General features: G+C 46.0%; 1 protein-coding gene across 1 annotated transcript; it reads right to left on the bottom strand.

The window, feature by feature from the left end:
* Nucleotides 1–506: 506 nt before the first annotated feature.
* On the bottom strand, nt 507–24,783 carry sestd1 (SEC14 and spectrin domains 1). The gene is made up of 18 exons (XM_084478592.1): nt 24,569–24,783; nt 23,811–23,919; nt 18,613–18,703; nt 18,289–18,402; nt 17,607–17,720; nt 17,286–17,368; nt 17,067–17,122; nt 16,710–16,769; nt 13,772–13,926; nt 10,720–10,842; nt 10,408–10,602; nt 8,732–8,846; nt 8,472–8,631; nt 7,973–8,054; nt 6,720–6,842; nt 3,549–3,740; nt 2,988–3,112; nt 507–1,104 (listed from the first exon to the last, which is right to left on the bottom strand). The coding sequence occupies exons 1-18, from the start codon at nt 24,678–24,680 to the stop codon at nt 837–839; spliced, it is 2,277 nt and encodes a 758-aa protein (XP_084334718.1). The 5' UTR covers nt 24,681–24,783; the 3' UTR covers nt 507–836.
* Nucleotides 24,784–26,757: the final 1,974 nt, after the last annotated feature.

The following is a 26,757-nucleotide window of genomic DNA, read 5'->3' as shown; positions in this document are numbered from 1 at the left end:
TTCAGCACGTGTCAGTGTGGCTCTGAGACAGAGACCACCTCTCTCTCTCCGCCTCTTATGGCTCAACTCTAGCCTGACCCTCTCACAGCGGACCCCCCCCCCCTCTGATGGGGTGTTAAAAATACACATCCTTTATGTCTTTATGGCTTAGCCGATAATAGCTTCACAACTTGTGATTCTACTCAGTTTCTGCTTGACAAAAATATGCAAAATAAACCTGAAAAGGTACGGCAATATAACCTGCATACCAAAGGAGGCTGGTGACAGGACAGGAGGTAGAGCACAGAGCAGTATTCACAGCTCCACTATCTGCTGGTGACAGGACAGGAGGTAGAGCACAGAGCAGTATTCACAGCTCCACTATCTGCTGGTGACAGGACAGGAGGTAGAGCACAGAGCAGTATTCACAGCTCCACTATCTGCTGGTCTCCTGCTCTTCTCTCCTCCAGGGGGTAGTGTCGGCTTCAAAGATGTTGGGTGCAGAAGAAGAGAATCGACCAATCATGTCAGTTTAAAAAGCTTGTTTATTTAGATGATGATGAGGTCACAATAATGTCATAACAAATGTAGCCTAGCTAGCTAGCCCTTTATACATGGTCAAGAGGAGGGGCCTAAGGGCTGAGGCCAGCCAATAAGCTTTGAGAGAGTAGAGCAGGAGTCCAGGCAGCTGTGGTCTGTGTGGTAGTTCAGATGATTAGTAGCTCCTATCTGGGGGGATAATTTAGTAACAGGCCATCCATTAGTTTTCTTAGAGAGAGAGGGGAGGGATTGGCGCTCCATTAGCTAGCCTTGGGAGAAAATGAGATCCATGATGCTGAATGTTGATCTGTGGTCATCTAACAGTCCTGTGTCGCTCTCTTCTCTTCCTCCTCTTCCTCCTCCCTTCCTGCCTCTTCCTCCTCCTCATTGGCCTCTTCCCCAATCACGTCTAGCCCTGCCTCCAACTGACCCCGCCCCCCAGTATCTAGCTCCTCCCCCTCACGGTGTAGCCCCTCCTCCTCTGCTAGCCGCAGCCCCCGCTGCTCCTCAACCAATAGGAGGCGCTCTCTGATGGCCTCCGCTGACGACGCCGTCTCCCCTGGAGTCCCGAAGAACTGCTCTGTCCTGAAACAGACAGGTAGATAGAGAGACAGACAGGTAGATAGAGAGACAGACAGGTAGACACAGAGACAGACAGGGAGACACACACACACACACACAGGTACACAGAGAGACAGACAGGTAGATAGACACAGACAGGTAGACACACATACACAAAGACAGGTAGACAGAGAGACAGACAGGTAGACACAAGTAGACAGAGACAGACAAGTAGACACAGACAGACAAGTAGACACAGACAGACAGGTAGACAGAGAGACAGACAGTTTGACACACACACACACACACACACACACACACACACACACACACACACACACACACACACACACACACACAGACAGGTAAACAGAGAGACAGACATAGAGATAGACAGACAGACAAACAGTTCAGTGCCAAACATATCATAGAGATCTACCAAGTATGTTTACGAGCGCATTCAGATATTTATTTTATTATATCTTCAAGATCCCAGTTGTGGCTTCTTATTATATTGAGGTCTCCTTCAGTAACATTAACATGTGAACAAGATCCACCCCGTACTAGATACATGTTGAGGTCTCCTTCAGTAACATGTGAACAAGATCCACCCCTTACTAGATACAACATGTTGAGGTCTCCTTCAGTAACATTAACATGTGAACAAGATCCATATCTTACTAGATACAACATGTTGAGGTCTCCTTCAGTAACATGTGAACAAGATCCACCCCTTACTAGATACAACATGTTGAGGTCTTCAGTAACATTCACATGTGAACAAGATCCACCCCTTACTAGATACAACATGTTGAGGTCTTCAGTAACATTCACATGTGAACAAGATCCACCCCTTACTAGATACAACATGTTGAGGTCTCCTTCAGTAACATTAACATGTGAACAAGATCCACCCCTTACTAGATACAACATGTTGAGGTCTTCAGTAACATTAACATGTGAACAAGATCCACATCTTACTAGATACAACATGTTGAGGTCTCCTTCAGTAACATGTGAACAAGATCCACCCCTTACTAGATACAACATGTTGAGGTCTCCTTCAGTAACATTAACATGTGAACAAGATCCACCCCTTACTAGATACAACATGTTGAGGTCTCCTTCAGTAACATTAACATGTGAACAAGATCCACCCCTTACTAGATACAACATGTTGAGGTCTCCTTCAGTAACATTAACATGTAAACAAGCTTCAGTCCCTCCCTAGAGTCAACATGACAGAGGTTATATCACTAGATTCAACATAAAAGAGGTTCTTCTCGTTGGTTTAAAAGGGAGCTGAAATGCGAACCATTGTAGGTCTGTAAAATAATAATATAAAATCGTACTACTATAATAGCCTGTCGTAGAAGTTGCTCCTGCGAATGTGCCAATTATTTTCGATTTGAACATTTTCTATTTTAACATTTTAGAGGAAATTTCAAAGTTCTGTTACAGTGTTTTTTTGCAGAGAAATGCTGAATAAATTAATGATGTTTTAAAACAAAAAAAAATTATCGTTTGAATAATCGTGACTTCAATATTGATAATCATGATTATGATTTTTTTTCCATAATCCAGAAGCCCTACGTGACACATTAAACAAAGAGCAACAATGGAGGACCTCCAAGAAGGAAGGCAAACTTTTGCGCAACATTTTCTTTAATAGTTAGTAAATTTTTGTTACATTATCGACCGGGGTTTCCACATTATAACTAGAGGCTGAGAAACTCTAGTATATAATAGTACTTTTAGTAGTGTTGAACAGTGAGTAAGTCATTGTAATGAACCTGCTGTTACTGCCCTGTGGACCTCAGTCAACCGGTTACAACTGGGATTCCTCTGTTCATGTTTACACTGCTGTGTTCATGTGTGTGCGTTGGTGTGTGAGTGAGAGTGTGTACCCGTCAGGAAACACCACAGGGATGCTAAGTCGGTCCAGTAAGCTCCTCCCCACCGTCTCCAACTCCTCAAACACCTCCTCCAGCTCTTCCTCCTCCTGCTCCTCCTCCCCCCGCTCCTGAAACACCTGCAGATATACTCATCATGATGTACCTGATATATAGATATACATTCTACATGTTAACCTGAAACACCTTCAGATATACTCATCATGATGTACCTGATATATAGATATACATTCTACATGTTAACCTGAAACGCCTGCAGATATACTCATCATGATGTACCTGATATATAGATATACATTCTACATGTTAACCTGAAACGCCTGCAGATATACTCATCATGATGTACATGATATATAGATATACATTCTACATGTTAACTTGAAACGCCTGCAGATATACTCATCATGATGTACATGATTAAAGTACATTCTACATGTTAATCCTGCAGGGAGTGGTGACTCATATATGATATACATATACAGTATACATGTTATATACTATATACAGTATACATGATGCATATATGGATTCTATTCTAGTGTTATGATCCATTACCTTGTCGGCAGTGGTGTGGAAGCGCAGTGCCATCGTCAGGCGGCTCAGCCTCTCGTCGGCCGTCACGCTGAACTGCTTCCAGACGCGCTGCAGCCGTGGCAGCGTCTCGCCTGAGGATCGCGTGGCGCAGCGCAGGGACTGGCACAGCACCACCGTGGCCTGGAGCAGCTGCCGGCCGTAGTCATACGTACTCTGAGACAGGATACATAAATTAAAACATAGAGACCTTAATACATAGAGACCTTAATACATACATACCTTAATACAAGAGACCTTAATACATACATACCTTAATACATAGAGACCTTAATACATAGAGACCTTAAAACAAAGAGACCTTAATACATACATACCTTAATACATAGCAGAGGTGTATAGTAACGAAGTAGATGTACTTCGTTACACTACTTAAGTATTTTTTACTACTACATTTAAAAGTTAAAAAATATACTTTTACTTTGTTACTTTGACATTTGCCACCTCGTTACTCGTTCCAAATTAAAATATGTTATATTATATTTGTATGAGCTGTGTGATACCTCAGTCAGTAGGATACTAAACAAGGTAATACGAATTGGCTAACCATGTTTTATCTGCAGTGGTGAAAATGTGACTAAACATGTGGATTAGTATCCTAACCACTCTGGCTAGATTTGATTTTAATGTAATTGTAATGGGATACTTTTGGAAGAAAAGAAAAAAAAAGTTCTATACCCCATTTCATTCACCTGAAAAAGTTAAATAAAAAACAAGGGGAGAATAATTTTGGGTTGTTTTGCTTCTTTTCATGCGTGCTATAAAATACTTTTACTTTTGATACTTGAGTATATTTTTTCACAAGATACTTTTGATACTTAAGTACATTTAATGTGAGCTACTTTAAGACTTTTACTCAAGTAATTTTCCTTAAGGAGACTTTAACTTTTACCAACTTTTACCAAAGTCATCCTTAATACATAGAGACATTAATACATAGAGACCTTAATACAAAGCAACCTTAATACATAGATACCTTACCATAGTTACCTGTTAGGCACAGAGCTGTGGCTCATATTTAGTTCATGGTTTGGTGGAGGTTGTGAATCAGGTTATGTTGGATGGCAAATTTAGGAAGTTAATAATGTCCAGGGTGGCATGAACGCTTCACTGTGCCCCCCTCCCCCCCACAAACAATAATCAAATTGTGGACATTATCATCAGGGCATTTTATTAACAACTTGTGATTAAATGTTCAACAACTTAGCCTTGTTCTAGAACTCAACACAGGTGTAATGTCGGCCTAACTACTGTTTTTAGATAAAGACAGCCTATGATTCACAGATCACTAATACCAGCAGTCACCTGTGTCCTCTGGCCCTTAACCGCCCTCCTGGCTGACCGCTGACGGAGCTACAATCCACAATCAGTAAGTATGGTTTTATTTATTTTATTTTATTTGACACGGACAATGCACAATATATAATTGGGCCAGATTTTAGCCACAAGGCTAATTTAACTGGTTTTAACTGGTTCCTACTGATATGGGCTATTAACTTCTTCCTACTGGTTCCTACTAACCTGGGATATGTCAATTAACTGGTTCCTACCGACCTGGGCTTCGTCTATTAACTGGTTCCTACTGACCTGGGGCCTCATGTACAAAGACTTGCGTGGATTTCTGACTAAAACTTTGCGGACGCCAAAATCTGGAAAGCTGCTGCGCACAAATAAATCTGGATGTATCAATCCTTGCGTAAGCACGATTTCACACAGATTCTCTTTGTACATCCCAATTAACGTGAAATTGAGCGCACATGCACGAGCCCGTCTCTCCACCCAGTCTCCTCCCTCATTTAATATGCTAATTCGTATAAATAGGCCTGCAGTAGTGCACTCGTTAGGAGAAAGGAGAACATGGAGAAAGGAAGAAAAAATAACTTTAGTGAATGCGAGGTGGAGGTGCTGATTTCGGAGGTAGAGGCCAGAAATACGATCTTGTTTGGCTCTCTTTCCTCCGGAATCAGCACCAAAAGCAAAAAACTGGCGTGGGAAAACGTTGCCAAGTCGGTCAATGTGGTTGGGGCGGAAAGCCGAACTGTGGCTGACATTAAAAAAAGTGGTCGGACATCAAGGTGGACGTAAAAAGAAAGGTCTCTGCTCTGACCCCGGAGAAGCGTGGGTCAGAGCGCAGCGGGGCGGAGTCTGGGAGCTCGCCCTATTTGAGCAAAGGGTGGCAGCTGTGATTTGGGATCGGCTCTTTTTTGTCCAAAAAATCATAATAGTCGCGGAACACCCGTTAATTTTGAATGCGACCATCTTCTAACAAGGCCAACACTGCCATTGTCAACCTATCGATTATTGCCACATTTTGCGCATGCTTTTATAGGCCTATTCTCATTTATTTGGATGCATGCTGACGATAGGTTGTATCCATACACCCAATGTGTCAATAATATGTACATAATTCGAAATTGGCCGACTGGTTCATTGATGGATTGATTTTAAGTAACAATGGCTTGTGCTTACTCCACTCAACATCACATAATAATATTGCAGTCAAGAATTTCACAACAAATGTGTGAAGAGAGATCATATGTCATGCGTGGTCCGGAAAATATGTAACGTTTAATAAACAAGCCATCACTGAAAATAATATTGCTGGGGCTTCCTTTTAATTCCAATATTGACAATTTAGTTTTATGGGTCTGTTTAAGTTTAGCCTAACAACAGTGTCACATTATGCGTCTCGACAACAATAACGCATGATTGAAGCGCATTTAAGATCACACATTCCGACGTTCAAATCCACTTTGAACTCGCCTCATATTGCAATATTACTTCATGACTCGTGATCGTGTAGGCTTAATGTTGTTGCGCTGCATTGCCTCTATGTGCCTCCAACTGACAAAATGCAGCAGAAATGTGCGTAAGCCAGGCATTTAGTTTGCGTGGAGAACCGCACTTTCTCACGTCAAGTCAGTCTTTGTACATCCAAACGTTTGCGTGAGAAGTTGCTTACGCAGCTTTTTTGTGCGTAAGCATGCTTTGTACATGAGGCCCCTGGGCTTTATCTATTAACTGGTTCCTACTGACCTGGGCTATGTCTATTAACTGGTTCCTACTGACCTGGGCTATGTCTATTAACTGGTTCCTACTGACCTGGGCTATGTCTATTAACTGGTTCCTACTGACCTGGGCTACGTCGATGAACTTGGTGTGCTTGTCGATCAGAGCGCTGGTGTCCTGGGCATCGTCTCCCAGCCGGAGGTGAGTCTTCAGGAGAGCCTCCAACAGCTCGCCCAGCCATTCCACCGCCTGCACCAGAATACTACATTAATACACACTAGAATACTACTAATACTTCATACCCCCAGCCACTGCACCACCTGAATACGTGAACACACAACATAATACTGATTAATTCTGACTATAATACTACAGTAATACACACTATATTACTACATTAATACTGATTAATACACACTAATACTACATTAATGCTGCGTTCCAGGGACACTTTTCAACCCGTTACGACAAAGTTATGACTTAAAGTCACGACTCACGACCTGGTAGCGTTCCAGGCAAGTCACAAGTCACGACAACAGACCCTTCTGCGGCTCTGTGGGCTGTACCTTCTCTGGCTGTACCACGAAACTCGATTAGCGGGTTAGCGAGGTATGTTGCGCTCAAAGCCAAGGTTAGCTGGGACACAAAAGTGGCTGTTTTAGCGTTGCTGTATCACCATGGTGTCTAGAGCAGTTGTGTAAAAGCACCGCCTACTGAGCAATCAATTATCTTGAAAACAAAGTTATCTCACGCATAAGATTATGTCATATATGTTACAGGGGGAGCTCTGCCTATCCAAACATTCTCGCAGGTGCATTTAACAATGTTGTGTGTGCCAAAATGCCACTAATATGGACGTTCATACCATAAAACATTTGATTATTTGATTTTATAGATAGTACCAACAGAGGCCGCCATTGTTGTTTATGTGTGTGTGACGTAAAGGCTGTAACTGGGAGTACATGGATCTGGTACGAGGTCACGGGTAGTGAGCTACGGGTTTGACTGCCGCTCCAGGGCACTTTCACGGGTAGAAGGTTGTGAAAACACGGGTTAAGGACTGCCTGGAACGCGCCATAATACACACTATAATAATACATTAATACTGATGAATACATACTATAATACTGCATTAATACTGATGAATACACACTATAATACTGCATTAATACTGATGAATACACACTATAATACTACATTAATACACACCATAATACTACATCAATACTGATTAATACACACTATTATACTACATTAATACCCCCAGCCACTCCACCGCCTGAATGCAAACCACACTATAATACTACATTAATACTAGTAATAATATCCCATGATACAAACAGGTACATATTGATGTTGAACCTATATGATGAGTGTACCTGAGAGGAGTCCTCTTCACACTTAAAGAGCTGAACCATCTGGAGCATCTTGAGTCTGCGCACGTCCACCATGTCCTCACACCTGGGACAAACAACACTTCACTCAACACTCAGTGATATCCAGTATGATATTATACTGACACCTCAACACTCAGTGATATCCAATATGATATTATACTGACGCATCAACACTCAAGTGAAATCCAGTTATTATTATATATATTATATATATATTATATTATACTGACATCTCAAGGCTGCCAGTGATATTCCCTAAACGTTATAGCTTTCATATTACAGTTCAGGCAGAACAGGGAGAACTAGCTAGCAGGTTAGCTGGTGGGTTAGCTAACAATCTAGCAGTTTAACAAGCTAGTGGGTTAGCTAGAAATTTAGTTAGCTAGTCGGTATCCTAGCCATTTAAATGTGGCTTAAGGTTAGCTTTAGCTTGCGGTAAGGTCTGGCTATTGTGTAACTCTAGCTAGCGGTTAGCGGTCACCTCTGCTTGCGGAGCTGCATGTCCTCCAGCACCGAGTGGATGTGGTGGACGTTGTCATTGGTCTGAGCTGCTGGGGGCTCCTCCACCTCCAAGGGGGGCTGGGAGGACACCTGCTCCAGCAGAGCCTGGCCCTTCTCCCTGAGCCCCTGCAGACTGCCCTCTGCACACAACAACACCTTTAACTACACCTTGTTAAATAAAGAAAAAACAGTGTGTTTATATATATATATATGAAGATCATAGCAGTACATCCTACTGACCCACGGCCTTCAGGCTCTCCTCCAGCTGCTTGAGGCTCTGCTGGATGGAGGCTCCGTCCGCCGGCACCACGTCAGCACAGAGCATACCCAGCAGGCCGTCCAGCTGCTGGGACAGCTGGAGGAGAACCAGAGGGGGAGGGAGGGAGGGAGGGAGAGAGAGAGGGAGGAGAGAGAGGGAGGGAGGGAGGAGGAGAGAGAGAGGGAGGGAGAGAGAGAGCGGGAGGGAGGGAGGGAGGAGAGAGAGAGGGAGGAGAGAGAGGGAGGGAGGAGAGGGAGGGAGGGAGGGAGGGGGGAGAGAGAAGGAGGGAGGAGAGGGAGGAGAAGAGAGAGGGAGGAGAAGAGAGAGGGAGGAGAGAGAGGGAGGGAGAGATAGGGAGGGAGGAGAGGGAGAGAGGAGGAGAGAGAGGGAGGGAGGAGGAGAGAGAGGGAGGGAGGAGAGAGAGGGAGAGGGAGAGGGAGAGAGAGAGAGAGAGAGAGAGAGTGAGAGAGAGAGTTAGGCCCAGTCCCATTTCTCTCCCCTTAACAAGAACACTTGCTTTGAGTGCCCTTAGCTGCTAGCTAGCGTTTAAGGGATGATTTTAAGGGAAAAACAGCACTCCCCCTTGCTCCCTTAAGTATTGGGACACCCTACCCCTTCACCCTAACCCTAACCCTAACCCTACCCCTTTGCGGGTATGCACAAAATCTAGGGTTAGGGCTCAAATCAAGGGGAAGAGGGAGAATTGGGACAGGGCCTAAGAGAGAGTGAGGGAGCGAGAGTGTATAGTGTGTAGTAGTGGTGTGTGTAGTGTGTAATAGTGGTGTGTGTGTGTATGTAGTGTGTAGTAGTGGTGTGTAGTAATGGTGTGTGTAGTAGTGGTGTGTATAGTGTGTAGTAGTGGTGTGTGTAGTGTGTAGTAGTGGTGTGTGTAGTAGTGGTGTGTAGTGTGTAATAGTGGTGTGTGTGTGTAGTGTGTAGTAGTGGTGTGTGTAGTGTGTAGAAATGGTGTGTGTAGTAGTGGTGTGTATAGCGTGTAGTAGTGGTGTGTATAGTGTGTAGTAGTGGTGTATAGTGTGTAGTAGTGGTGTGTATCGTGTGTATAGTGTGTAGTAGTGGAGTGTGTAGTAGTGGTGTGTAGTGTGTAGTAGTGGAGTGTGTAGTAGTGGTGTGTAGTGTGTAGTAGTGGTGAGTGTAGCAGTGGTGTGTGTAGTGTGTAGTAGTGGTGTGTGTAGTAGTGGTGTGTGTGTAGCAGTGGTGTGTGTAGTGTGTAGTAGTGGTGTGTGTAGTGTGTAGTAGTGGTGTGTGTAGTAGTGGTGTGTATAGTGTGGAGTAGTGGTGTGTGTAGTGTGTAGTAGTGGTGTGTGTAGTGTGTAGTGGTGGTGTGTGTAGTGTGTAGTAGTGGTGGTGTAGTAGTGGTGGTGTGTATAGTGTGTAGTAGTGGTGTGTAGTGTGTAGTAGTGGTGTGTGTAGTAGTGGTGTGTGGTGTGTAGTGTGTAGTAGTGGTGTGTGTAGTGTGTAGCAGTGGTGTATGTGGTAGTGGTGTGTGTAGTGTGTAGTAGTGGTGTGTGTAGTGTGTAGTAGCGGTGTGTGTAGTGTGTAGTAGTGGTGTGTGTAGTAGTGGTGTGTATAGTGTGTAGTAGTGGTGTGTGTAGTGTGTAGTAGTGGTGTGTGTAGTGTGTAGTACTGTGTGTAGTACCTCATGGGCGGAGCCATGGAAGCTCTGTGCTGATTGGAGGAGGGTCTGCCTGTGCTCCAGCTGATTGGCCTGTCGATAACACACATCGCTGAGCTGCTGCTGCAGGAGGCGCAGCTCCTCCTGCTCCTCCTCTTCCCCCCCACTCAGCAAGGCAGCGATCTGCTGGTTCAACTCCACATACACCGCAAACCACTCCTACACACATCAACACACACACCGAACACCACCACCCATAGTTAGACACGTGTGTACACCACCACCCATAGTTATAGAGTCATAGTGTGTGTGTGTGTGTGTGTGTGTGTGTCTTACACTGTGCTGGCTCTCGATCAGCTCGTGTTGGTGCTGCAGGTCCTGAGACGCTCTCAGTGAATCCCCAATGGCTCCGCTGGTCTTCAGCTGCTCGCAGCCCGGCCCCTCCAGCCACTGGACCACCTGACACAGAACACCTGACTCACTCACCCTCCACTGGACCACCTGACACAGAACACCTGGCTCACTCACCCTCCACTGGACCACCTGACACAGAACACCTGACTCACTCACCCTCCACTGGACCACCTGACACAGAACACCTGGCTCACTCACCCTCCACTGGACCACCTGACACAGAACACCTGGCTCACTCACCCTCCACTGGACCACCTGACACACTCACCCTCCACTGGACCACCTGACACAGAACACCTGGCTCACTCACCCTCCACTGGACCACCTGACACACTCACCCTCCACTGGACCACCTGACACAGAACACCTGGCTCACTCACCCTCCACTGGACCACCTGACACAGAACACCTGGCTCACTCACCCTCCACTGGACCACCTGACACAGAACACCTGGCTCACTCACCCTCCACTGGACCACCTGACACACTCACCCTCCACTGGACCACCTGACACAGAACACCTGGCTCACTCACCCTCCACTGGACCACCTGACACAGAACACCTGACTCACTCACACTCCCATGGGCTCTAGGGTGCAAGTGGTGGTAGAGTGCTAGAGTGTGTGTGTGTGTGTGTGTATCCAACATCCCAACGGTGAACTGCGAATGCTCGAGGGGTCTCCATAGTTACAGAGTCGGATTACGGATACAGAGGCCTTTAGCCTCAAAAGGTCATTGCTAACGAAGCTGTTCACAGAGAGCTGTATCCAAGCTTATTAGTAGAAAGTTGAGTGGAAGGAGGAAGTGTGGTAGAAAAAGGTGCACAAGCACCAGGGACAACCACTGCCCTGAGAGGATAGTCAAGCAGAGGCCATAATGTGTGGGAGCTTCACGAGGAGTGGACTGAGGCAGGAGGCGGTGCAGCAAGAGCCACCAGTCACAGATGTATCCAGGACATACTACTGTCGCAGTCCTTGTGTGTCCTGAACCAGAGACAGCGTCTCACTAGGCTAAGAGAACTGGTCTGTCGCTCAGTGGTCTGTCGCTCATTTCATTTGGAAATCAAGGTCCCAGAGTCTGGAGGGAGCCATGTCATCTTCTAGTGTTAGTCCACTGTATCTCATCAAGTTCAAAGTCAACGCAGCCGTCTACCAGGACATTTTAGAGCTCTTGATGCTTCCTTTTGCTGACATGCTTTTTGGAGATGCTGATTTCCTTTTCCACTTGGTAAATGGTTCTCATTTATATAGCGCTTTTATCCAAAGCGCTTTACAGTGTTGACTGACATTCACCCATTCATGCACACATTCATACACCAATAGTGGAGTCAACCACACAGGGCGACAGCCAGCGCGTCAGGAGAAGTCAGGGTGAGGCGTCTTGCTCAGGGACACCACGACACTCAGCTAGGAGGAGCCGGGATCGAACCAGCAACCTTGCTGTTATGAGCCAACCCGCTCTACCTCCTGAGCTAATGCCACCCCACTTGGCACCTACCCACACTGCCAAAAGTACCAATACCTGGTTTAATGACCATGGGATTACTCTGCTTGATTGGCCAGCAAACTTGCCTGACCTGAACCCCATAGAAAATGTATGGGGGATTGTCAAGAGGAAAATGAGAGACACAAGACCCTACAATGCAGGGCTTCATAACCCCTCAGCAGGGCCACAGGCTGATGGACTTTGTGCCACACCACATTGATGCCATAATTCATGGAGCCCCAACCAAGTACTGAGTGCATTTAGCATTTAGTAGTTGTGTATATAACATAGTGTTGGTAGAGTATATATTATAGTGTGTGTGTGTGTGTGTGTGTGTGTGTGTGTAGTTGTGTATGTAACAGTGTTGGTAGAGTATATATTATAGTGTGTGTGTGTGTGTAGTTGTGTATATAACATAGTGTTGGTAGAGTATTAGTGTGTGTAGTTGTGTATATAACAGTGTTAGTAGAGTATATATTATAGTGTGTGTGTGTGTGTGTGTAGTTGTGCATATAACATAGTGTTGGTAGAGTATATATTACAGTGTGTGTGTGTAGTTGTGTATATAACAGTGTTGGTTGAGTATATATTATAGTGTGTGTGGGTGTGTAGTTGTGTATATAACAGTGTTGGTAGAGTATATATTATAGTGTGTGTGTGTGTGTGTGTGTGTGTGTGTGTGTGTGTGTGTGTGTGTGTGTGTGTGTGTGTGTGTAGTTGTGTATATAACAGTGTTGGTAGAGTATATATTACAGTGTGTGTGTAGTTGTGTATATAAGTGTTGGTAGAGTATATATTACAGTGTGTGTGTGTGTGTAGTTGTGTATATAACATAGTGTTGGTAGAGTATATATTACAGTGTGTGTGTAGTTGTGTATATAACATAGTCTTGGTAGAGTATATATTACAGTGTGTGTAGTTGTGTATATAACATAGTGTTGGTAGAGTATATATTACAGTGTGTGTAGTTGTGTATATAACATAGTGTTGGTAGAGTATATATTACAGTGTGAGTGTAGTTGTGTATGTAACATAGTGTTGGTAGAGTAAATATTACATTGTGTGTGTAGTTGTGTATATAACATAGTGTTGGTAGAGTATATATTATAGTGTGTGTGTAGTTGTGTATGTAACATAGTGTTGGTAGAGTATATATTACAGTGTGTGTGTAGTTGTGTATATAACATAGTGTTGGTAGAGTATATATTATAGTGTGTCTAGTGTTAGCCCGCCAGCAATATTATTTGGCCCTCCTCATCATTTGGCAACGGGAAAAAAAGATGGCAGATTTATTTATCAGTTGAAAATGATATTTTATTGGTAAAGTGATTTCACTTAATCTCTGAGTGTTGGACTTCAACCCTCAACCCCTCATTCACTGAACTAAGGGTGGGATTCAAACTGTCAATCTCTCACTCCTCAAACCTCCAGAGGGCCATAGTGGGGTCAAGACCCCTAACCTCTAGTGTGTGTATTCCATAGTGTGTACCTGTGTGACCTTGGTGTGCACCTCCTCCAGCTGGGAGCGCTTGCTCCTGAGCCGCTGGGCCTCCTGGTAGCGGGTGTACTGCTCCCTCAGGGAGTCCAGCAGCCGCAGCACCTGGGGCTGGGCCAGCAGCTCCTCCTCCATGGGACACCAGGGGGCTGAGGACACACGGACCAGGACCAGGGACCATCAGGACCAGGGACCATCAGAACCATCAGGACCATCAGGACCAGGGACCATCAGGACCAGGGACCATCAGGACCATCAGGACCAGGGACCATCAGGAACATCAGGACCATCAGGACCAGGGACCATCAGGACCATCAGGGGACCAGGGACCATCAGGGGACACACGGACCAGGACCAGGGACCATCAGGACCATCAGGGGACCAGGGACCATCAGGGGACACACGGACCAGGACCAGGGACCATCAGGGGACACACGGACCAGGACCAGGGACCATCAGGACCAGGAACCATCAGGACCAGGGACCATCAGGACCAGGGACCATCAGGACCATCAGGGGACCAGCAGGACCATCAGGGGACCAGGGACCATCAGGACCACGGACCATCAGGACCAGGGACCATCAGGACCAGGGACCATCAGGATCAGGGACCATCAGGACCAGGGACCATAAGGACCAGGAACCATCAGGACCAGGGACCATCAGGGGACCAGGGATCATCAGGGGACCAGGGACCATCAGGGGACCAGGGACCATCAGGACCACAGACCATCAGGACCAGGGACCATCAGGGGACCAGGGACCATCAGGACCATGGACCGTCAGGACCAGGGACCATCAGGACCAGGGACCATCAGGACCAGGGACCATCAGGACCACGGACCATCAGGACCAGGAACCATCAGGACCAGGGACCATCAAGGGACCAGGGACCATCAGGGGACCAGGGACCATCAGGACCACAGACCATCAGGACCATCAGGACCAGGGACCATCAGGGGACCAGGGACCATCAGGACCAGGGACCATCAGGACCAGGGACCATCAGGACCAGGAACCATCAGGACCAGGGACCATCAGGACCAGGGACCATCAGGACCAGGGACCATCAGGACCACGGACCATCAGGACCAGGGACCATCAGGACCAGGGACCATAAGGACCAGGGGCCTCATGTAAAAAGCTGCGTAAGCAACTTCTCACGCCTCCTGGTAGCGGGTGTACTGCTCCCTCAGGGAGTCCAGCAGCCGCAGCACCTGGGGCTGGGCCAGCAGCTCCTCCTCCATGGGACACCAGGGGGCTGGGGACACATGGACCAGGACCAGGGACCATCAGGACCAGGGACCATCAGGACCAGGGACCATCAGGACCATCAGGACCAGGGACCATCAGGACCATCAGGGGACCAGGGACCATCAGGGGACACACGGACCAGGGACCATCAGGACCAGGGACCATCAGGACCATCAGGGGACCAGGGACCAGGACCATCAGGGGACACACGGACCAGGACCAGGGACCATCAGGACCAGGAACCACAGGACCATCAGGACCAGGGACCATCAGGACCATCAGGGGACCAGGGACCATCAGGGGACCAGGGACCATCAGGACCATCAGGACCAGGGACCATCAGGACCAGGGACCATCAGGACCAGGGACCATCAGGGGACCAGGGACCATCAGGACCAGGGACCATCAGGACCACAGACCATCAGAACCAGGGACCATCAGGACCACGGACCATCAGGACCAGGGACCATCAGGACCAGGGACCATCAGGAACACGGACCAGGGACCATCAGGACCACAGACCATCAGGACCAGGAACCATCAGGACCAGGGACCATCAGGACCATGGACCATCAGGACCAGGGACCATAAGGACCAGCCTCATGTACAAAGCTTGCTTATGCACAAAAAAGCTGCGTAAGCAACTTCTCACGCAAACGTTCGGATGTACAAAGACTGACTTGACTGACTTTTCAGTGATGGCTTGTTTATTAAACGTTACATATTTTCCGGACCACGCATGACATCTGGGCTAATTGATCTCTCTTCACGCATTTGTTGTAAAATTCATGCACAAAATGTGGCTATAATCGGTGTGTGTGTGTGTGTGTGTGTGTGTGTGTGTGTGTGTGTGTGTGTGTGTGTTGGCCTTGTTAGAAGATATTGCGAATGGTCGCATTCAAAATGAACGGGTGTTCCGCGACTATTATGATTTTTTGGCTCATGATGATGACTGGCTTATCAGCCGATTCGGATTCCCAAGAGCTATCCTCTTGGAACTATGCATTTCTCCTAACGAGGGCACTACTGCATGCCTATTCATACTAATTAGCATATTAAATGAGGGAGGAGACTGGGCGGAGAGTCAGGCTCGTGCATGTGCGCTCAATTTCACGTTAATTGGGATGTACAAAGAGAATCTGCGTGAAATCGTGCTTACGAGCTTTGATACATCCAGATTTTTTGGTGCGCAGCAGCTTTCCAGATTTTGGCGTCCGCAAAGTTTTAGTCAGAAATCCACGCAAGTCTTAGTACATGAGTCCCCAGGGACTTATCATCTATCTATCATCTATAATATATCTAAGATCTATCCATCTATCATCTATCTATGATCTATCCATCTATCATCGATCTATAATCTATCTATCATCGATCTATAATCGATCCATCATTGATCTATAATCTGTCCATCATCGATCTATAATCTATCCATCTATCTATCTATCATCTATTGAGAGAGGGACGGAAAGACAGACTGACAGACCTATTAGAGAGAGAGACAGACCTGTCAAAGAAAGAGACAGCTAATAGAGAGACCGGTTAGAGAGAGACAGGTAAGAGAGAGACACATTAGACCTGTCAAAGAGAGAGACAGGTAAGAGAGAGAGACAGTTCGAGAGAGACACAGACCTGTCAAAGAGAGGGACAGGTTAGAGAGAGACAGATAGACAGTTCTCACCTCCTCCTCCCTCTGAGCCGTTAAATCGCCGCTGCTGAAGCTCTGATAACAACTCATGACCTGGAGAGACAGACACATGGAGATATTAGACAACTGTGACCTGGTATGGAGAGACACACAGATATTACACAACTCATGACCTGGTATGGAGACACACAGATATTACACAACTCATGACCTGGCATGGAGACACACACACACACACACACACACACACACACACACACACACACACACACACACACACACACACACACACACAGAGATATTAGACAACCTGACACACTTTAACAGAGAGAACTGGCTTTGAGGGAGCACCATTTAAATCAACAACAGTTTACAGTAGTGGCGGTGTACCTGTCTGCAGCACCGTCTCAGGGTCAAAGGAGGGCAGCTGGTTCCAGTCTGAACCTCTGGAGAACAGAGAGAGAACATCAACACAGGGCACTAGTCTCTGCCCTGCGGACTGGAGACGTGGAGATAAGACATTAAGTATGACAGAAAAGTCCAAATCAGAGATACGGCCCAACCCTGAGGGACTGTGACTGTGTGTATCTTTACGTTAACACATCTCACCGGTCCTTCTCCAGTAGACCGTCGTTGATGACTGACAGCTCATCCAGCAGAGAGGTCGACTCTATGGTGAACTTCTCAAAAACCTGCAGCCACACACACACACACACACACACACACACACACACACACACACACACACACACACACACACACACACACACACACACACACACACACACACACACACACACACACACACAATAATAAATAAATAAACAACCGCTTGTTAGTGGGTATATCAGCAAACATTCTTACATTTGAGAGCAGCAGGAGAGAGGAGAGCAGAAGAGAAGGAGGAGAGAGGGAGGAGAGAGAGCGTACCAGTCTTTTATTGAGCCAGTCTATGTGGTCGTACTCCAGACTTCCTCCAAATTCATCGGTCAGCTGACACGGTTCGATGTAGCGTGTCAGCTTATTGGCCGACACCAGGATCACCTGACAGGAATAAAGCTAGGGTGTGTTGAGTGTGTGAGGGCAGACTCCCACAGCCCAACATGGAACAAAGTGCTCCGGCCGCATGTTTGAAGAGAGGTTGTGCAAGGCGGCCCCCTTTCCTACATTTGTAATATTGGTCTATTCCAGAATATAAAGGCGGTTTAACAGCATTGGAGCTGGCGAGGAAATCAGCAAGACGCCTGGTAGGAAATAAAATAAAAACATTTTCTCTCCTAATGTGCATGATTCTTCTGGATCTTTGTGGCGGTTGGCAAACCTCTTCATGGTGCACTACCGCCCCCTACACACCAGACCACCATAGACCCTCACTGGGAGTATGGAGGGACCGCCTGCGTGACCGGGACAGCAGCTGCCCTCCAACGCAGAACCCAGGACGTATGTCCGAGCCTTCAGCCTCCACCACGGTCCCCAACCTTACACTATCAGAATCATACACCCCCTCTCTCTGAAGATGCCTTCATGTCTTCCCCACATCATGCTCCATTATTCCAAACCCTTCACTGTAGGGTCTACAATCACTTCTTTTCATCGGTGTGTGTGTGCTCACCTCGAAGCCCAGGCGATCCTTCTCCTTCCAGAAGCAGAAGTGTGTGACCTTCTTGTCCCAGAATTCATCTGGTTTCACCACACAAACCAGCGACACCTCGGCTGGAATAACGTTCTACAACACACACGGTTACATCTTCACACGTATGCCTCATACACCTCTACCTTAGTGAGTGAGTGAGTGAGTGAGTGAGTGAGTGAGTGAGTGAGTGAGTGAGTGAGTGAGTGAGTGAGTGAGTGAGTGAGTGAGTGAGTGAGTGAGTGAGTGAGTGAGTGAGTGAGTGAGTGAGTGCGTGCGTGCGTGCGTGCGTGCGTGCGTGCGTACCTGCAGCATCAGCACCACCGTCTTGACGATGTTCCACTGAGACTTGCGTCCGTCCACGATGACAGTGAAGCCCCGGGCCTTACAGCGCTCGCTGGAACAGAGACGCTTGGTTAGTCTGTACCCTACGTACGTAGGGTACAGAGGTACCTATGTATGTACGTATGTAGGGTACAGAGACGCTCGGTTAGTCTGTACCCTACATACGTAGGGTACAGAGGTACCTATGTATGTACGTATGTAGGGTACCTGTTACATACGGCTACATACGTACCTAGTACACACTCTCAGAGTACCCTACATACGTAGAGTATACCTAGTACACACTCTCAGAGTACCCTACATACGTAGAGTATACCTAGTACACACTCTCAGAGTACGTTATATATATAGTGCTACTTAGGTATACTGAGTGGGTAGTGTAGAGATTTTTAATGAACCTTTATTTAACCAGGGAGAAATTACATTGAGATAGATATCTATTTTACAAGTGAGCCAAGGTAGCAGCACACAATTAACGTAGGACTGACAACGGTAATCAATAGACATAAAACATAGTCAGAAATTAAAAACAGGAGCAGACAATTTGAAATGTTTGGATGAGATATGATTTAAACTCAGTAAGTGAAATGAAAGCAGTAATGTAATGTACAAAGGAAGCTGGCCAACTAAAGCCTTGAACACAAGTATTAGCCAATGCTTGTGTCTTCTTATATGAAATGAGGGTCAACCAACCATTTCATACAGTGTGCGGTGAACCGAGTGGAGTGATTTGCATGAGTTATAAATCTTAGAGCAGAGCGATATACAGAGTCTAAGGACTGCAGAAGAGCCTTGGTGGTCTATAAAAAACATCTCCATTGTCTAAAACAGGTAAAAAAAGTAGCTTCCAACCGTTTTCTCTTAGCTGACTGTGAAAAACAAGCAGTGTTCCTGAAATAAAACCCCAATTTTAATTTTATTCTTAGCTTAGTCAGCAGTTGTTTAACATGTAGTTTAAATGAAAAGTCTTCCTCCAACACAAAGCCTAAGTATTTGTATGAGGAGACCAATTCTATTGGTCTCCCCTGCAGCGTATAAAGAGATGGTGGAGAGGTTTAACACTTAACTTTCTTAGAAAAAATCATGCATTATGTTTTCCTATCATTTAGGACTAGTTTTAGAGAAAGGAGATTACGCTGAACTATTTCAAACGCTTCCTGCAGTTTTGAAATGCAACCAAGTGAAAGTACTAACAATCTGCTAAATGCCCTAAATGTAAAATGTAAATGTAATTACTAATACAGTCTATTGCGGTTTCAGAAAGACCAATACTAACCAGATGTGATAAAAGAATGTCATGATTGACAGTATCAAAAGCTTTAGTAAGATCAATAAATATTGCAGCACATGGTTGGATGCCTGGTTGGATCACCACCTTTTAACAGAGGTACAAACAGACAAACAGATTTCCAAATGTCAGGAACAATATTCTAATTTTCTAATTTCTAATAAGTTGAAAATATAAATCAATGGGCCAGCAACAATCTAAGCAGCTACTTTAAGAAAATAAGGATTGATTTCATCAGGCCGGCAGACTATTATGTGTTTTTTAAGGCCTTTAAAACCTAATTTCTTGAGACTGGAGAAAAACTAAAAGTAGGGCTATCTTCTTTCATTGGGAGGAATGAAGTTTCAGTATATTACAGTCAGAAATATCATTAAAAATAGAACCCGAAGAAATAAAATGCTTATTAATGCTATTTACCATCTCCGTCTGGTTAGTGCTAAAACTATCTAATCATTTTTTACTAATATTTGATATTTGACTTGGGAAATCATTAGATAAAGTGGAGGGAGAAAGTGATTTGATGGTTTTCCAGAATTTTTAGATTTTGTGATGTTTCATTTAAGTAATATTCAGACTTTGATTTACGGACAAGAGCTGTACATTTGTTTCTTAGTACTCTAAATACCACCCAATCTCTTTCTATATCTGATTTCCTGGCTGTGGCCCAAGCCAAATTTCTTTCATGAAAGAGTTAAGATAATTCATCTGAACCATGGATTATCACAGTCTTTTACTCTGAAATTCGTAATAGGTGCATGTCTATTCAGGGTCTTCAACATAAGGTGTGGAAATACTGCCATGCAGTGGTCACATCAGGAATTAAAAACAGTTTATCCCATTCACATGCAAACAAATCATGCAGAAATCCTTGAGTGTCCAACATTTTAAAACTCCTTTTTGTAATATTTCCTGGTTTTGCTTTGGGGATTTTACAATTCCTTATAACTACTACAGTACAATGATCATTGACATCAAGAGGAAAATTTCCTGTATGGGTGTATTTATGGGGTTTATTTGTTAGTATGACATCAATTAGAGTGGACTTGTTTGGGTTCTTATGATTAGGTTGTGTAGGCGATTCAATAAGCTGACTAAGGTTCACAGAATCACAACATGTTTTAAACTGGTTTGAGTTTGATGACAACCAGTTCCAATTCAAATCACCCAGTAATACAAGATCTTTAGAAAGCAGGTCAGTCACAACAGCTGACAGTGAGGTGAGAGCATCACTGACAGCTGAGGGTGGTCTATAGCAGCCAACTATACATAAATGGCAATCCTTTCCATATTCCAGGTCTATAGCCAAAAATTCATACTGTTTAGGGAGAGAAATTGATTTGACAAAAGTTGCATGAAAATTTGATTTAATATATATTGCAACTCCACCCCCTTCACTTTTAAAATCAGCTCGAAAGACATTGTACCCTTTTAATGCAATGTCGTGGCTTAAAATTTATTTTTTTGAGCCATGCCTCAGAGATAACCAAAATATCTGCTTTGTCGTCTTGGCCCAACATTATGAGACATCGCTGCCTTAAGTTTTTTGTTGGAGGGCTACATTGTCCATTATGAGAGTCCAATATAGAGTTTGACGAGGAAAGGGGATTGTAAGGGATGAGAATAAAGACGAGTGAGTTCATTGTCCTTGTTTCCATTGAAGCGGCATTACAAGCAGCCCGACTTGTGAAGATAGAGTGTGTGTTTTGATGGGAGATGCATGCAGAGACACCACAGATGAATCACTTTGTCTCTGTATTCCTTAATCTGTCGCATAGTCCGAAGATGCAGATAACTGCACAGAGAAGCAGCACCTTCATGATACCAGCGTTCTAAAGGAAATTGCATCAACTATGGAGCTCCACTACCCCGACAAAAATGTGATGCCATTTAAAATGCATCATGCTCTGAATCATTCACTAACATCCTTTCCACAATATCAAACAGAAAGGTCAGAGAAACAAACAAGTAAAAGAACAACAAGAACACAACTATTGACACTACAGGCTGTAAGCAGTAGCGTAGCTAGGATTTTTCAACAGGGTGGACTTATACGAAGTAGGGGGGGGCACTATTTTTTTACATTACATTTTTTTGATTCCGATATAGGCAGTACAGCAATTGTCCCAAAATTAAACAACATGTGATTTCATCACAGATCAGACAATTAATGGCAAATAATAATAGGCTACATTGAGAAATAGATCAATATTCATCCCCGGGGGGAATTTGACAAAACATGCATGCATGGTTGAGAAGGAATTTGGGGAAAAGAACTTTGGCTTTGACTCCCTGAAGTCCAGATTTAACCGGGACATGGAGGAGAAAGGGATTGTTGCCGGTGTGGAATCCCAGACACCGGTGGAGCTCAGCTCCTGGAGCTCAGCTCCGGGAGCTCAGCTCTTGGACTCCTGCTGGAGCTTCCGCCCGAGCTCCTCCTGCCGGAGCTCCCACCGGCCCCCGGAGCTGAGCTTCCAGGGCAGCTAACTCCCACCGGAGGAGCTCCGGCTGGAGTCCGCAAACGGCAACAATCCCTTTCTGGTGTCCCGGTTGTCCCATGTCCCGGTTAAATCTGGATTTCAGATTGATGTGGAAGTGGAAGAACCAGAGACGTCTGAGAACCCGACGCAGTCATTAAGATTCATAAAATCATCCGGAGGCGCACACAGCTTTTGGCCGTGATATTATATATTATATTATATTATATTATATAGATATCTATATATTATATTATCTTATATCATTTAGATATAGAGCTCCAGGACTCTCGCCGGAGCTCCCGGAGTGTTCTAGATTAGAATATTTTATAGAACCCGGCCAAAAGCTGTGCGGCCTCCGGATGATTTTATGATTCCTAAACGACTGCTTCGGTTTGTCTGACGTCGCTGGTTCTTCCACAACAAGTAGAGACTGGCTATGGTTGTATGGTTGAGAATGAATTGGCAGGACAGAAAAATGGGAACGCCAATATAACCGAGCCGCACCGAACCGCAGTGCTTGGTGGAAACACCTATATAAGCGAACAGAGCCGCACCGTACCGCAACTAACCGTAACGCAACAAACCGTAACGCAACGAACCGTAACGCAACGAACCGTAACGCACCGCTCGGTGGAAACGAGGCATACCACTGAGCAGGTTGGTTCTCGTAGCCTAGATTTGAGGAGATAACCCCTCCCTCCGGGCTGCTCCACAGCCAGGGCTCCTGCTCATTGGTTCATAGTGCAGCCAGGGCTCCTGCTCATTGGTTCATTGGGCAACCAGGGCTCCAGCCTATTCATGAATAGATTTTGGCGCGATTCAGACCCCTTAGCTAGTCCCACCCGCTCAGAGGAGGACTTTCCTCCTCTCTTGAACCCCATGTTATTCACCGGCTGCCAACACTGCCGGGGAAATGAATGGGAGTCAGTAGGAGGCTGAGACAAGCAGCAATTTTCAAAAGGCGAAAGAGGGTGCTAATGTCCCTTTAGGGAAACAAACATTACATATACAAAGGCATTAAAGTAGTCATATTTAAGGGCATTAATTCATTACAGTAGTCTGGGCAATCTACATTTTCTACAATCTACATTCTCAACAATGTTAAGGAGGATCTTCCTCCCTCTCCTCACTGGAGAAGCCTCCACTATAGTAATACCTAGGTATACTGAGCAGGTAGTGTAGAGTAGTGCTGTATAGTATATATAGTATATATACTATTCAGCACTACTCTACACTACCTGCTCAGTATACCTAGGTAGTACTATATATTATATAGTACTACCTAGGTATACTGAGCAGGTAGTGTAGAGTAGTGCTGTATAGTATATATAGTACTACCTAGGTATACTGAGTAGGTAGTGTAGAGTAGTGCTGTATAGTATATATAGTACTACCTAGGTATACTGAGTAGGTAGTGTAGAGTAGTACTCAGCTCCTCCAAGTTGGTCTGGTCTGAACACAGCGGGATGGTCAGTATGAGACCACTTCTTCTGTCCTTACCTCCTACACACAGACACAGACACAGACACACACACACACACACACACACACACACACACACACACACACACACACACACACACACACACACACACACACACACACACACACACACAGTGAGTTCGGATTCTCTCATTAATTCAGGGGCTTTTGGGAGGTTGGACCAAGGTTGGAGCAAGATTGGAGCACACTTCACATCACACACCAACACAGGGCTGCAGACAGGACGCTTGTGCGACCAAACTCAACCTCACCCCAACCCCCCCAACAGACAGCAGGGGGAGGGAGGGGAGGGGGAGGGCGAGTGGGGGGAGAGCAGGGAGCGGGAGGGGAGAGGGGGAGGGCGAGTGGGGGGAGAGCAGGGAGAGGGAGGGGAGAGGGGGAGGGCGAGTGGGGGGAGGGCGAGTAGGGGGAGAGCAGGGAGAGGGCGAGTGGGGGGAGGGCAGAGGGAGGGAGGGGAGAGGGCAAGTGGGGGGAGAGCAGGGGGAGGGGAGAGGGTGAGTGGGGGGAGAGAGGGGAGAGGGGGAGGGCGAGTGGGGGGAGAGAGGGGAGAGGGCGAGTGGGGGGAGAGCAGGGGGAGGGAGGGGAGAGGGCGAGTGGGGGGAGAGCAGGGGGAGGGATGGAGGGGAGAGGGCGAGTGGGGGAGACGGACCTGAAAGGAAGGCCAGTTTCTTCTTGAGGATGGGCATGATGTTGTTGGCATCCATGGTGACGCAGGACATCTGAGAGAGACAGAGAGACACAGACACTTCAACATCCACCATGAAGAGGACACATAGTGGTGGGCTTCAACATCCACCATGAAGAGGACACATAGTGGTGGGCTTCAACATCCGTACCCTGGGATGGACCCAAACACGGCCCAGGACTATCAGAACCGGATCGGCCCACAACAGGCCACTGTCTCACAGGATACCCCCCGACATACATACCCCACAACCCCAAACATATACCCCAGAATTGTAGGCTATATGTTGTAGGGGTGGGAAAAATAATCGATTCTTCAATGCATCGCAATTCTCTCTAGAACGATTCTGTCTCGATGCAGAAAAATTAATAATCGGAAACAAATTTAATATATATATTTTTTTTAATCAATTTGTTGGCCTGCTGCAGAGCACTACAGAAAACTCCTTTCTGCCTGCGGGTTCTCTGCACAGAGAACCGACTTTATCTAATATAAAATATTAGATAAGGTAATTCATCTGTTGATTGTCTTTAATGATCATCACACAAGTAGGAAGTGATTAGCAAACTCTGAGTAGCAAAGTCCTATGTATATATATATATTTTTGAAAATCCCGCATGGAAATGTACATTAAAAAAATAGTTGAATCGAGATGCATCGATAATCGTTTTATAATCGAATCGCTGACCTCGTGAGGTGAGGTGCCAAGAGATTCCCAGCAGGGGGGCCAATTAGAATGAATCCCCGGGGCCCCTGATGCCCTACTGACGCCCCTGTCACCGTGCCACATCCTATGACCATTAAAGGAAGTGATTGTCACGCGTTATGGAGCGTAACAGCTCACAGCGGTCCGCTTGGAGAGCTAGAAGGGTTTGGGTGCTAAGACACAGCGGGCCGGGCCCCTAGGCCCTGGGTTCGGGGTTCGGGGTTCGGGGCCCTTGGCTCGGGGCCCTGGGCTTGGGTTCCTGCTCTGTCTGCTTCAGTCAGATTCCGGTGAGCCTTGCACATTTCTTATCAAACAGGCTTTATACAAGGTAATATATATTTTCCTTTATGTCATCAGCCTGTCGCGGCTGTCCGGTTTCTTCTTGAATTTCCCAATGGCCGACCGTCCCTTTCTGAACAAAGACATCACCTCACTGCAGAGAGGACTACACAAGGTGACGTAGAGACCAGGGCGTAGCTATGGTGATGTAGAGACTGTAGCTATGGTGACGTAGAGACCAGGCCGTAGCTATGACATAGAGACTGTAGCTATGGTGACGTAGAGGCCAGGGTGTAGCTATGGTGACGTAGAGACTGTAGCTATGGTGACATAGAGACTGTAGCTATGGTGACATAGAGACTGTAGCTATGGTGACATAGAGACTGTAGCTATGGTGATGTAGAGACCAGGGTGTAGATATGGTGACATAGAGACCAGGGTGTAGCTATGGTGACGTAGAGACCAGGGTGTAGCTATGGTGACATAGAGACATTTACATTTAGCAGACGCTTTTATCCAAAGCGACTTACAATAAATACATTTGTCATAAGAAGTGAAACAATATATCGCCGTCGGTACAGTAAAGATGTTCGTAGAACCAAGTTCAAGTACTAACAATCGCCAGGCTAACCCCATTCCCCGTATACAGCAGTGATAGCAAGCTACTGCAGATGCTACACAACTAAGTACATGCTACACAACATGCATGCACAACACAATTAAGTACATGCTACACAATTAAGTACAATGAATGAATACAACCTGCATTAAGTGCGTTCATCAAGTGCCAGGACGTACAACAAACAATAGTGCAACAGACAAATAAGGGACTGAATGGCTATGTAGAGTCTAGGTGAACTCTGAACAGGTGGGTTTTGAGTCGTTTGTGGAAGCTGGTGAGCGACTCTGCGTTCCTGACATCAGCAGGGAGCTCGTTCCACCACTGTGGTCCCAAGATAGAGAAGAGTTGTGATTTAGCTGATCGACCTTTGGTTGCTCTTAGTGATGGCGGTACCAGACGTCCAGCTGAGGTAGTTGAGCGGAGGGATCGAGCTGGGGTGTGTGGTTTGACCAAGGCTTGGAGGTAGGCAGGGGCAGTTCCATCGACTGCCTTGTATGCCAGTACCATCATCTTGAATCTGATGCGGGCTACTACAGGGAGCCAGTG

This window comes from Micromesistius poutassou (assembly GCF_964030765.1).
Source record: "Micromesistius poutassou genome assembly, chromosome: 14".
NCBI lineage: Eukaryota > Metazoa > Chordata > Actinopteri > Gadiformes > Gadidae > Micromesistius > Micromesistius poutassou.
This window is presented reverse-complemented; position numbering and strand designations above follow the sequence as displayed.